The sequence below is a fragment of the Carassius auratus genome, chromosome 40 (assembly GCF_003368295.1).
Source record: "Carassius auratus strain Wakin chromosome 40, ASM336829v1, whole genome shotgun sequence".
Lineage (NCBI taxonomy): Eukaryota > Metazoa > Chordata > Actinopteri > Cypriniformes > Cyprinidae > Carassius > Carassius auratus.
Window position 1 is genome coordinate 4,838,700 of NC_039282.1, and position 14,369 is coordinate 4,853,068.

The 14,369-nt window shown below is 35.8% G+C and overlaps 2 protein-coding genes across 3 annotated transcripts in view; one reads left to right on the plus strand and one right to left on the minus strand.

The window, feature by feature from the left end:
- LOC113058332 (huntingtin-interacting protein 1-like) overlaps window positions 1-5,478 on the minus strand; it is a 43,322-nt gene extending 37,844 nt beyond the window's left edge. Inside the window, exon 1 of the mRNA XM_026226111.1 lies at window positions 5,119-5,478. Coding sequence (XP_026081896.1) covers window positions 5,119-5,238 — 120 coding nt within the window. The 5' untranslated portion in view covers window positions 5,239-5,478. The remainder of the gene's footprint in view (window positions 1-5,118) is intronic.
- A 4,400-nt stretch (window positions 5,479-9,878) lies between these two features.
- On the plus strand, window positions 9,879-14,225 carry LOC113058336 (perilipin-2-like). 2 transcript variants are annotated; one of them, XM_026226116.1, is made up of 8 exons: window positions 9,879-9,989; window positions 10,109-10,171; window positions 10,303-10,498; window positions 10,585-10,667; window positions 11,450-11,723; window positions 12,329-12,501; window positions 12,630-12,707; window positions 13,656-14,225. In XM_026226116.1, the coding sequence occupies exons 2-8, from the start codon at window positions 10,142-10,144 to the stop codon at window positions 14,007-14,009; spliced, it is 1,188 nt and encodes a 395-aa protein (XP_026081901.1). In that variant the 5' UTR covers window positions 9,879-9,989; window positions 10,109-10,141; the 3' UTR covers window positions 14,010-14,225. The 2 variants fall into 2 exon arrangements, with proteins under 2 accessions (XP_026081901.1, XP_026081902.1); XM_026226117.1 differs by lacking the exon at window positions 9,879-9,989 and having other exon boundaries at window positions 10,115-10,217; window positions 13,656-14,223.
- Window positions 14,226-14,369: the final 144 nt, after the last annotated feature.

Genomic DNA, 14,369 nt, shown 5'->3' on the forward strand with positions numbered 1-14,369 from the left:
CACACATATGGGATCTCCTGATTGGTCCGCTGTTTTGTAACAGACATTGATGAGTGGCACTGCATGGAGAAGTGGAAATTCGTTTAACTTAAAATGGTGTCTTAAAAATGTGACGCTCATGTGCGAGATGCTAGCCTGGTAATACCAGACTCTGCTACTTCACTTTGCTTCGTAGACAGTACAGAAGCAAAATGAAATTGAGCGGAAGTAGTAAGTCTGACGTAGGCTAGCGAGATGCTGCAAAAGACGCAAACGCAACAGTCATACATCTGCAGTTACATAGAAAAACAATGGAAAGGTAGCACATTAGAATGGAAAAACACTTTCTGTATGAACGGCCCATAAAAAACAAACACACGCACATGTCAGGTCAAGCATCAAGCTAGGTTTTTCCCATTTGTCAGCTAGAAGTTTTTAATCAATTAAAATACATTTTAGAATAATCACTTATTCTTTGAGAGTTTGTTGTTACTTTTTACATAAATATATCTGAAATGCTCAATGACGATGGAACATTATGTCATATTTTTACACTTTATTTTTTACAAGTGATTAGAAATCTTACAGCAGACATTAAGCAGTTATTAAAATCACAAATAAATAAAATCTATTTTGTAAATTTTATTTGGTGCAGACACCAAAACGGGATGTCACATCTTATATACTTACAAAACTTTTTTTTTCTTACTATTTAACTGAATCAGTAATTAGCACAAATATGGCACTAATGCTTTGGAACAATATTTATTGTCTTTTATATTATTTATTTTTACTTATCTGATTTACTTGGATTAAGTGAAAATATATTTTTTCCAAAAAATTGCTTTAATTTGAATAACTATAATGCTAACATTTTTTTTCTCATACAGTATAAATGGGCCTGACTACATTAAAATATACATTTGCCTTTATGCTATGGGGATTCATCATAAAGGGGACATATTTAAAGTTAGGCTATGTTTCTGTACACACAATTTGTCACAAAACTAAAAAAGCAACCAACAATCTGCATCTAATTTGACCACATTCCCTGCAGTTATGCATTAATGGTCAGTTTGATAGCAGTATGACACAAACACTGTTTCTAGCACAGACTCCTGGCGGCCCGCCAAACTGCATAGGATTTTTAATCCACAGCGAGCGAATGGAGGCCACAGGCCAGGGCCAGTGTTTTCTGCTGTCTCAGGGCTTTTCATACATGCCCTCCTGCTCTCAATGACCCCAACAAACCCTCCTCGTCCTCTGGGCCGCAGGGGGAGCTACAGTAAATGTGCACATATGAGATAGAAAAAGTTACTTTAACAAGCAGAGAAACAGTCAAATACTAACTTCTGAAAAAAGAAAAACACTAAAAGCTGGTAGGACACTGAAACTAATGAACATAGAAAAAGTGAAATGCTAAAAGTAGAGATTGGCTGCTTAGAGGAAGGTGAGATTAGGAGATTGTCTGACTCTGTGAGGGAAAGTCAGAGGGGGGCAAGATTAGGCCCCTCCCAAGAATTCTTCCATGGGCACGGTACCAGCACAGGAAGGAACACAAGCACCAGAGATGGAGGGTCATACACTTAACTGCTTTAAAGTGGGATAGATTTGTAGAACAAGAAAAGGAAGAGGAGCTATAATGGGACAAACCGTGATGGACCTAAAATAGCATTAAAGCAATAGTTCACTCAAAAAAAAAAAAAAGAGAGAGAGAGAGATTTGGAGAAATTTAACATTTACTTGCTCACCAGAGGATCCTCTACAGTGAATGGGTGCCGTCAGTATGACAGTCCAAACAGCTGATAAAAACATTTTGTAAAATGAAAGGCTGCATGTTTGTAAGAAACAAAACATTAAGGCATTTCTGACTTCTTCTAACCACTGCTTTCAGTCTATTTATAATATTGCTTTCTCAGTAAAAGTCATCTTGTCTGATTCAGGAGAGAAATAAGCACTCTTTACCAGTGAAAACAGTCTAAAACTGAATGTTAAGGTGAGGACAACAGGACTTGTCTTTTTCACTAGAGGAAGTGTTATTATGGATGACAGAAGCATCGTAATGATGGGTTGGTTTCTTACAAACATGCAACTTTTTGCTTCACAAGATGATAGAAGAAGATTCACATAAATGATAGACTGGAGTCATATGGATTATTTGTGGATTATTGTGAGGTTTTTATCATCTGTTTGGACTCTCAGTCTGACGGCACCCATTTACTGCAGAGGATCCACTGGTGATGTAATGCTAAATTTATCCAATTCTATTCCGAAGAATAGCTATCTTGGATGGCTTGAGGGTGTTGATTTTCAGCTAATTTTTTATGAAAAATTTGAGACCTGAAAAAATGCTAATGACGATGGCCACCTTACAACTTTTTTCACAAATCAATTTGACTTTGTTGATGTGACATATTTCCAAGTGAAACGGGATATTAAGTATTTGGCTTTTAAAAATGTAAGATGGGAAATGTGAATTAATTAGTTAGTCACTTAAAAAGTTTAGATTAGCATATTATATCTTATCTCGCACTTTATGAGTGTCGAGCGTTGCACGGAAATTTGTTCTCAGCAGCCTCTGTGAACAGTAAAGCCTGCCTACATTGATTTGACTGATCATCTCAAACATTTTGACACAGATGAGCACGATGGCCAGCGTTTTCTTCCACCCTCAATACCACGACTGAGGCGAGACCCTCGAGCAAGGCACCTAACCCCCAACTGCTTCCTGGGTGCAAATATTAAACCATCAAGCTTTCATTTAGACAGAAAAAAACCCCGGAATCAAAGGAAAAAGCTAATTACTACATTCTGTCTGAATGATTATATTTGGAAAAACATGCACCAGTGAACAAACTAAATGGGAGCAGTTTTACTTTCACATTGATGGTCTTGAACTTTGCCTGATACGGGATGTTTACAGTGCTTCAGTCTGATTATCAAATGACTTATTCTGGCAACACTCACTTAACATGTTATTTCATCTGTGTGGATTCAGACAGAGGCTGGACGGAAGTCCCTCTGCTAGACTCCGACCACAACAAAGGTTCCCTGCTTAGATTTCCTCCATATGAAACTCAAGTTAAGCAGACGCTAGTCTCCTAACACCCAGCCACAAGGCAAACCATGCTCATGTCATTACAGAGCACCACACTAACATCCTCTCATTTAAAACAGACTGAACTCACACCACAGAAGGCCTATCAATCTAAACATAGCATTCCAAGTGCAGAAAAGAGACGGGATATTATGGGATCAGACTTCCTCCAGTCAAACTAGCTGATAAGGACCGCTCACAATGGCATTTCCTTCTGAGACCTAATCAGTTTGTGCTGTTTGAAGTGTTATTTTTAGATGTGAACATTCATTTTACGCTTCATAGTTCAACTTTAGCACTCAATGTTTTTGGTTGAATTACAATTGATCGAATCAATTTGAAAAATAGGAAGAGTCACGTTTGAGTCTGACCAGGTGATCGGTCCTAAAGGAGTTCAAGAGCGCATGCGTCACATGAGTCCCGCTAATCCATGTCACTGTCCTAGTTGTAAACAGGAGGACTGAATGTTGCACAAACATGATGCTGCAGATTACTGACATTGCTATCAAACCAGAAATTAAGTGCATTTTAGTTGCCGCCACAACGTCTACCTCAAGAAACCTAGGCAAGAACGAGGTCATGCTGTTTTTTCAAACACTCTGAAACCCAGCAGTAGGGCAGTCGGCTGCAGCTTCATTCGTGTGACCTACTTTTCCTGATTGCGGTGTCTGGATGGGGAGGGGAAAGACCCCCAGAGAAGTGAGAGGAGTGCATGAACAATGAGAATGCATTTCTCTATACTTCACAATGCACTTTGAGCATCAAGCACCCAGATAATGACTGCGTAATTCAATGCATGTGCACTTCAGAAAGGTCACAATAAACAAGATATTGTTTATTCTTCTCTAAAACACTGAAGGCACGTGGAAAGACACCAAGAATCATAATGCATGACCATCAAACCCAGTGCACTGGTTTTAGTGCTGCATTTCTGAGCTTTTAGATCTGCTCGATGCATGGCCATCAGTTTGGAAACGCAAGACTAAGTGAAACGGGCTTGTATTAATGAGGTAAACCTTTCATATTGAACATTAATGTCATATTATGAAAAACGTCAGCATGTAATTGAATTCTTAATGTCACTTTGTAAAGCATTATCAACATTAGCTTATGCTGACAGGTGCCAGGTAGAACTTTGCTCCTGTCCTGAATCGATGACATTAGACTGTGTGGACCGATAAAATAAAGGTGTGATATGGCCAAAGGTTCATTGAACTGAAAACTGAATTGAACAGGCCATCAGTTATTGTACTGTAAACATGACAGCTTTTATGGTGGAAATAAAAAAAAAAAATTTTATGGTCTTGAAAATATAAACACACATTATTAGGTGCTTCAGGCACCACACGAAGTGCAGATATTAAGGTAATTTGAAGGCAAAAATTGTCCACCTATCAGGTAACCACTACGGGATCCGCTCTGATTTTTGAACACAAAGTGAGAAATCACTTCCAATAGGGTCACATTTTACAAATACATTAAATTAAAAACAAATAATGCTCTTTAACTACCTACTTCATTCCATAGTTTGTCTCTGAGTGGAAGATTTTTTTTTTTTAAAGATGTGGCAAACTGTTTAATATGTATTCCTTTAATAATTAATTTTGTGTTGCTAATATTTAGTATAAAATAAAAAATTAGAAGTAACAGTCCACTAGAGACTACTTTTTCAATTTCATTAGTATTTATTGGATACCATTACACTGACAAAAATGGTGTAAAAAAATTACTTTGAAACCATTTTCTTAATTTTTTTTCCAAAATTGACAAGTATGTGCTAGTATACTATTAGTCACTAGTTAAAACTCCTATACTAGTCATTATTCAGTCTATACTTGTTAGTATAAATATGTTGAGATAAGAAATAATAGCTAATTGTAAAATGTTAACTTTACCACTAGTAAATAAAATGAATAAGTAGCTAGTATCTAACGACTAGTAATTGTAGAAATAGACAAAACGTGGCTTGCTATACAATGAGCTTGTTGGCGATGAACTGGCTACATGAAATAACTTGCCCTGTGGGGTTTAGAGTTTCTTACCTGACTACGCTCGAAGTTTTCCTTTTCAGTTTCCAAACTGTTGGCACCGCCAGCGCGACGGCTGAGCACTTTGGGAATCGGGTTGGGGACTTGCTGCATGGAACTCTTTACGCGGTCCATTCTGGAAAGAACATCCAAATTGCGCGAGCGACGGAGACTTCTTAAATCAACATAAATAGAGTGTAGCAAAAAGAGATGAGCACGAAAATTCCAAGTCCTCGTCGTAATCACAAAAGGTCATTTTCTACGTCCGCCGCCCATGAATATCATTCCAGCGCTGTCCGCTGCCTGCGCGAGCGTGCAAAACGTGCGTCTCTGCGTACAAATCTGAGAGCGAAGCACGTCAGTTCGCGCGATATACTATAGAAATCAACTCAAGCCCAAAGAGCAGGCTGTCAAAGACTCCTCCCTGAGCTTCAACACTCTGACTGGAGGAAAATCATTAGCTCCCGCCCTTCAAAACAGTTGTTCTGATTCACACGGTTTACTACAAGCCAATATTTCTCAGGGCTGATTTATTTGATGTTTTTGGTTCAATTTTATTGAAAATTAAATAGCATAAGTATAATAAAGTATATATATATGTGTGTGTGTGTGTGTGTGTGTGTGTGTGTGTGTGTGTGTGTGTGTGTGTGTGTGTGTGTGTGTGTGTGTGTGTGTGTGTAAGTAGGCTTAGGCTACAATAAAAATGTTGTCACTTTTTTATTGACAATTTTAATTGACAAAAAGTTACATTTTTAAAAAAGTTAAGATTTATTATGATTTTTTGCATTGCCTCAAATTATTCCAAACCTGTATGAGTGTCTTCTGTTGAACAAAAAAAATGTTGGTAGCCAAATAGGTAATGGTAGTCGTTTGTTACCATAGTATTTTATTTACATAGTACTGGAAGTCAATGGCTACCGGCAACCGTTTGCTAACATTCTTCAAAATCTTTTGTGTTCAACAGAAGAAAAACTAATACTTTCAATTCATAATTCAACTTTATATTGAGTAAAAGATGACAAAATGTTCATTTTGGGGTGAACTATTGCTTTAAGCAGATTGTATGATCTTGCAGATGCATTTATGTTATCACTTATGACACATAATCATAAGCAAATGCTAACCTTAGAATGATGCTATTGTTTATTTCTCTCTTGACTTCTGACTTACGAGATCTCACTTCTATTCTCTTTGTATTTGCTTCACAAATCAATCACATTATACTTTTATAAACAAATGTGACTGCCAGTTTATTGTCTGCTGATTCCACTTGCATAACTATATTAGCACAGGCACATGAGATCTCTAACTGTGTCCTATCTCTAAATGGGCAGAAGCCAGATTCAATTTCCCTGCGAAGCATATTCTGTCGGATGGCCGAGTCCGAGTTTTGTTTCAATGATTCAGTAGAATGATAGAGTGAAGTCATTTCGGTCTTTGTCCTGAGTGATCATGGTCTTTTCAGTTTGTCAGCACAAGATGCCAACAGATCTAAATGATTGCTTTACTATATATACACTGTTCTACAATTATGCTAATGTCCCACTTAAAGGAATAGTTCATCCAAAAATGAAGGTGTGTTGATAATTTACTCATCCACAGTCCATTCAAGATGAAGATGAGTTTGTTTTTTCATTGAAATAGATTTGGGGAAATTTAGCATTACATAACTTACTCACCAAAGGATCATCTGCAGTGAATGGGTGCCGTCAGAATGAGAGTCCAGACAGCTGATAAAAACCACAATAATCCCTAAATAGCCTTTGCTTTCTTTCAGTCAGTGAGTGTCACCGTGTGTCTTTCCAACAACTACAGAACATCATATTTGCTTTTATGGTGTATTATAAAATAGATTCTCCTACATGTACCATCCATAAATAATATAATTTGGTGGCTTGATTTGGATGAATGAGGGTAATTCCATATGTTATAGCATTTCTAGTAATTTCTTCTTTACAAATCACTATAATTTTGGGACATGGAGAGGCTGGCACCGGCTTAATTACTGTTCACTGGATGCTGTTACCGAAAAAAAACATCTGAATGTTTGCCCTCTTGTTATTTTCCAACCTCTCAAGGATCCACAATAATCATAGTCTATTTATCATTAAAATATGAAAACAAATTCTGGTTGGTTGTTGAGGTCAGTCATAAATTCAGGAAGTATATTGTGGTATGTTTTCTGAAGCACTTAAGTATTCATCATACATTAAATGTATTAATGTTTGTTCCACCAGAGATATTCTTCAAAGAATAAGAAATTGTCAACCAACCTTAGTCTAGCTAGCAGGATACTTACAGAAAACTTCCTTTCTTTTAATTTAGCTACACCTAGTGTTTATACAACGCTACAACACTTAAATTACGCACCTATTTCTTGACGTGTAGGCCTGTTCACAACATAAAAATATAACAAAAGTTTGTGTATCAAAAAATTCTGTTGTGAAATTAGGAAATGCTTGCGATCTACAAGCACACCAAACATGATGGAAATGATGGAATTAGTTTTATGTGTCACCAAAGTGCATTCGTGTCCTGCTCAAATACAACAGATAAGATATATTATGATTCTCCAAAAACAAAAACTTTATTCATACAAACATATTTCAGTCAACACACTCTATTACTACAAAGTAAGTGCAAAATACTGCATCCCAGCACACATGACACGATGATGCAATGTGTCTCTCAGTATCTGGTTGACATGACTGTGCATGAAATGTGGTATAACTTTTGTGTCCATGGTGAAAACAAGATGTTCATGCATTGAGTAGTTGGTGTCCTCATGTAATCAACGACACTGTGGTGTTTTATTGGCAGGCATGGTGTACTGGTGTGGTCACTGTGCAGACTCACTGGTTTGATTGAGAGCCAGTGTGAGAGGTCACAGGCCTACAGCAGGGTGTGGCCAAGTGGAAAATAAAGAATCTAAAAAAAATCGCTAGTTTTATTTAAATATAGCTAAAATAGCTCCTTGTCACACACAAAAAAAGTTGCAGCTACAATGAGAAAGTATCTAAGTTTGGTGACATAAATCCCCAAATTGGCAACACTGCTAATAAGGAGAAAAGTTATAGGCTAATTTAATACCTGAATAAATGAATAAATAAATACAAACATGTTAATACATTGATTGTATGACTAATACTGGAAAAGTTGTTTCAATAAATAACATTTTTTTAAACCAGGAGATGAATTTTAGTGTAAATTATACTTAAGAGACAATCTAATAATCACCCATTTAATTACATTTTCTGTAGGTTTTAGGTATTTTATATTCTTTCGGGACTGATTTTACCTTAATTTTCCATGTGTTTACACTAAAAGAGCGATGTTGACTTCTTTTATGCTGTAACGATGCACCAACAGCCGGCTGAAACTGGATACTAATATGTGACGATTCAAATCGATTGAGATATTAAACTACTCATGATACAACTGGGATAGAAGTTTATATGAATGTATTTCTGATGGGCACTGACTGTCTTTAGAAAAGCAGGTTATTAGATGATATTTTCTTTTGATCTTGTCTCTGTATAATACATATTAAAGCAGACTTTATAAGCGCAGCACTGCTTTGTTTACAGCAAGGAAATGCTGGATGCTGCTGTTCCATAAGAGCCACCTGCTGTCGGAGAGTGAATCTCATTCAGCTGTCTGCTGTTTTTTTCTTGTTAAGATATTTTATATTTTATAGTAATTAAATTAAATTAAATTAAATTAAATTAAATTAAATTAAATTAAATTAAATTAACAGTATTTAAAAAAAATTACTTGTTCTCCTAATTAAAAAAAAAAATTTGGTACATCTTCTTATCAATAATCAGACATTCTGATAAAAAAAATAGCCTTCTGTAATACGAGGTGATATTTGACTCCTTAAAGTGATTTACAGGTGCGTTTTCTTATTACCTTTGTAATGGTATTTGTTTTATCTAATTTTATTAAAAGTATGTCATCTATGTCAAATTCAAAAATGTATTTGATTAAAACAATATAATAAAAAAAAATAAGACCAACATATATAATTAGTATAAAAAAAATATTTTGTATTACAGAAAAGAACACAAAAGTGGCTTATAAGTACATTTTCAGACATTTAATGAGGCTTAAAAGTGGCATGAGTGCAATAAAATTCATGTTGAGATATTATAGATATAAAATTTGGAGGAAAAACCAACCCAGTCATTCTTTCAGTTGATTCATTTGAACGGCTGATTCATTCAGGAATTAATGACTTTATGAATGGGTTATTTAATACTTTAGTATTAGTAGTGAGAATGAAGCGCAAACAATGATCTTGGCACTCAGCATCTTGGTTAAAATACAGTGGTTGCCAACTTAATTGAAAGAGCACAAAAAGCCTAAGTTTGTTTACATGAAGAGATTTACTCTATTTGTGTTATTTATTTAATTTGTCAGACAGATGACAAAATTTCACAATAACAAAGTCGTTTGTGACGATGGGCTCCTGATAGGGCAAACGTTCAGACTTGTTTGCCCCCCTTCACCTGAACTGACCCTCTGTGTGATCTTTCACCTACATCACTCAGTTATTAAGTCAGTAGAACGGAAGTTGCTGCAATATGTCAGATGCTAATTTTCAGTAATTCTTCACAAGTCACAAGTTTCAGGCGTGAATCGGCTACACAAGCGGCAAACTGTGAATTCTTTCAACTTAAGTACCAAGAGAATTGTGCATAACCGCTGAATGATCCTTGTAAACACTTTTTATGCCATATCCTACAGTGAAATCCCCGACCTTTGCACTACATCAGTCCTCATGACTCCTATAAAACACGGATCCTGCGCTCAATCCTCAACAGAGCACAGAACCATAAGAGTCAGCTCCTCGGTTTAGTTTGCAACCTCAGACAGCACCGCAGGTAAAGAGTTGTCTCTTTATTATTATACTGATATTTAAACTTTCTTCTTTTCTGAGATGTTATTTACTGGAAATAAAGTCATCTCTATTTGCTATGACAGTTTGAATGATCTTTTGCAGATTTTCTGATAACTATACATTACAAAAAGTGACATGGATTCTGTGGACGGTGTGAATAACCAGGTGTGCCATTTTAATCCTCATTTATACAATTTAGCTCATTTAAAAGGTAATATTAATTGTTAATAGTTCTAAATGGTTATTGTTGGTTAGAATGTCAGTTAATCTGTTCATTCCTGTTTGTTCCTTTCTAGAATGTGTTTGAACGGATAGTTCACCTTCCCTTGTTTATTTCTTCCTATGACTTGGTGTCAAATGTGTACTGTAACACCAAGAACACCCATCCGTACTTGAAGTCTGTGTGTGAGGTGGCTGAGAGTGGTGTGAAATCCATAACCTCAGCTGCTTTTCACGGTGCTTTCCAAATCATCGGCCAGCTAGAGCCTCAGAGTAAGTCGAATGTTGTTTGCAGGTTACGGTCAGGGCTGATTTTAGTGTAAATATATATTTATCAAAGTTCCTGTGTCTCTCTGTAGTCTCTATGGCAAATGACATGGCATGCAAAGGACTGGATAAGATAGAGAAGACTCTGCCGATCCTACACAAGCCGTCTGATCAGGTATTACATCAACTCTGCTTTTATATGGTCTAAATGTCAAAGTCAGCATGAAATGTAAGTTGCATTCATATTTTCTTCACTTCTTGTGAAATATATCCAAATTAAATGGATTCCCAAACAAGAACAGATGTAGGACAGGGCCTGATCTTGACCAATGGGAGTTGATAGGATCATTGAGAGAAAACATGTCATCATTTATAAAAAAGCAATTCTAATAAACATGGCAATATTCCATAAAAAAAAAAGTAATGTCATTTTTATGGCGCTTTAAACAGAGATTATTTCAAAGCAGTTTCACTGTATTAAACAGGAAAGTAACAGAATCAGGTGATTGAATTTGTCCATTGGGATTTGATTGGATCATATGATCGTTGTCGTTTGTGCTTCAAAACCTGGAAGATTAATTCTCTATGGGTTCCCTTAATATTTTCTTATGGGCTTTTTAAAATGGGTATTTCAATACTCTACACTCTACACACTCACACCCCAAACATTCCTATCTAGTTACTTACTATAAACATACTTTTTTAACAAAATAAGCATAATTACTTAATTTATGTTGTAGAGCAAAATCCCCAAGTATCGCCAATTTATATTTACCACAGACCTCATTTTACTCATGAATTGGAAATCCCCATTATTAAAACCTATAGGAAAATGTCAAAGGGAACCAACTAGTCTTATGACTGCAGCACTGTATAGACAGTTTTGATGTCATGTTGACTTTAAGCTTCAATGGTCACCACTCTCCAAGCACTGCTTTAATGGTTCTTCTCTTTAAGATCTTGGCCAGTGCAAAAGAGGCAGTGACAGGAGCAAAGGTAGCTGTCAGCGGTAGCATGAACTGTGCCAAGGAGTCTGTCTCCTTCACCCTCAGTGATGTGACAGACAGAACACGAGGAGCCGTGGAAAAGACCAAGACCGTGGTGACTGGTGGAGTCCAATCAGTGATGGAGAGCAGAGTGGTCAAACTGATGAGCAGCAGCGTGAACACAGCACTGAGCACATCTGAGACGCTCCTGGAGCAGTACTTACCTGAAACAGAGGAGGACAGAGGTGAGGAGAAGGGAGGGATGGACCGTGTTTACTGGCACTGGGATATTCTGCTGATTTTTAGACTGTGTCTTAAAGTTGCTCAGTTTAAATTAAGCATGAAACAGAAGTTAAAATAGTCTTTTCTTCCCTATTTTGACATATATCCTAGTGAAACAGTTCTTCAAATGAGAAAAAAATATGCATATAAAATGGCTATATATATACATTTTCAGAGAGTTCAAATAGTGTATGGAATGACATGGGTGTGACTAAATACATTTTTTGGTCTACTATTCCATGAATTGCCCGTAAAAACCTGCTGAGAACTGCTTGTGATATTCTTGTGATATGCTTCTTGTGAGGTATGGCTTTTTAAGTTACACTGAAAGAATCTGCATACTGTGTGCTCCATTATTAGCATCAAATAGTTCTTGGAAATATTACATTTTCCTGGAAAAGAAATATCAATCCCATTCATGTGTGGAACATCAGATTTAAGCGCATCTCAAAGAGACTGTTGAATAGCAATCTGAAATTAAACGCATTAATAATATTTATAAAATGCCCATGGAAAATTCTCAAATCTAACAGTTTCTCTGCTTGTCCCTGATTGTAATCTCTCTCAGAAAGTGAAGAGAAGAATTCCAGAGGATTGGAAAATAACAGTGATGCACCCAGTTACTACGTGCGGCTGGGGTCTCTGTCCAGCAGAGTCCGGGACAGGGCTTACCAGAAGGCTGTAGATCAAGTTCATAATGCCAAAGTGTCCATATCTCAGCTGAACCACACAATGGATCTAGTAGGTTCATGAGATCAATTTGGAGATCTTTAATAACAGTCAGAACACTGTCTTCTAATGTAATGTTTTTTATTATGATTTTGTTATTAGATTGAATATAACTGCATCATTTTGATGTGTTTACCCAGAAGCTACATGACAAACTGAGTTCGCTGATGGGCCGGAAGAGTCAGGAAGAAGATGAGATGGTCACACATGAGGCTGAGGTATCCAAGATATCATGTGACTGAAAACTAGGGCTGCACAATAGTGGGAAAAAATGACTTTGCAATATCTATCTATCTATCTATCTATCTATCTATCTATCTATCTATCTATCTATCTATCTATCTATCTATCTATCTATATATATATATATATATATATATATATATATATATATATATATATATATATATATATATATATATAGATAGATAGATAGATAGATATTATACATTTTCACCAGAATGATGTTAATACCTATACTATAGAGGTTTTGTTGTGGAGTGCAAAATAAAAATAATTTTTATGCTGGAAAATTCCTTTTTACGACTTTTTTATTGGCAAAATCCTTTTAGGGCTTAATGATTTAGGAAACTAAAACAAAGATTAGAGTACATTTTACAAGAAAATACTATTTCAGTCATCCTACTTACTTAAACATTTTCTGTTTCTTGCCGTTTCTTTGTAATTTTTTGTGAAATGTACAAAATAAAATTAATTTAAGTAAAGCCAACATACAGCAAAAATATTTAGTAAAAAAAAAATAAAAAAAATAAAAATAAAGATTTCTTAGGCTATTTTCCCACCAAATCAGTATTTTTCCTTCTTCATATTTTATTTTTATTTTTTATTTTTTATTGTGACTAATATTAAAACCAAAAGTATTAAACAAAATAAGAAATATATTTTAATTACACAATTGTACTGTAAAATAATCATTATTTTTTAATGTAAAATTACAAAAATAATATTTGCATCTTAATTTCTTATTTATTTTTATTTTGTGGCCAGTCTTGGCGATTTGAAAGTTGCACTATATCATGCAGCCCTACTGAAAGCTATCTCAAAGATACAGGCTGAATTTCTTGTTTTTAGAGACGTGAAGTTCAGTTGCATGGTTGAGTATTTCTCATTCTCTCTTTTGCAAATGTTTTTTTTTTTTCAATCAGCAAATTGAATCACACACATTGACCATTGCCCACTTCCTCAGCCAGCAACTCAAGAGCACATGTGTGGTCTTGGTGTCCAGTCTCAAAGGTCTCCCTCAGCACATCCAGGTTCGGGTCCAGATCTACAGCAGCTTCAGTAAGGTTGCCGCCCTAGAAGGTTTGTCCAACAGCGTCCTCGCCAGCAGTCGATCCCAGCTGAGCAGAATAAGAGATTCCACAGATAACGTCATGGACTACCTGGTCAACAATACACCTCTCAATTGGCTGGTAGGTCCATTTTACCTACGTGTGGAACACGGGAGTGCAGACAGCCCCGAATGTGACAAACCAAGGACCCTTCGAGTCACTGAATAAAGACCGATGAAATTTCAGAATATTAACCATTTGATTCTATCTTAGAAATATATGTGCAATCACACATTCCTGCCAGTAAAAACCTTCTCTTCTTTGAAAGCAGTGATATTTACTGTGATAACAGTCATAATGAATAATATACAGTGTGTCTTTACTTTCCTATTTTAAACCCGCATATGCCTAATCATTTTAGGTATAAATAGTGCCTTTTTACACACTGTTGTCCTTTTATTGTTTGTGTATACATTTCTAATAAAACAATTAACTTATAACATTTTTTTTATTGTTATATTTCGTTTTCGATAAATCTTTATCAGGAAAGTTGAAATGTTCAGATCTTAAAATGAAAAAATGAAAAAG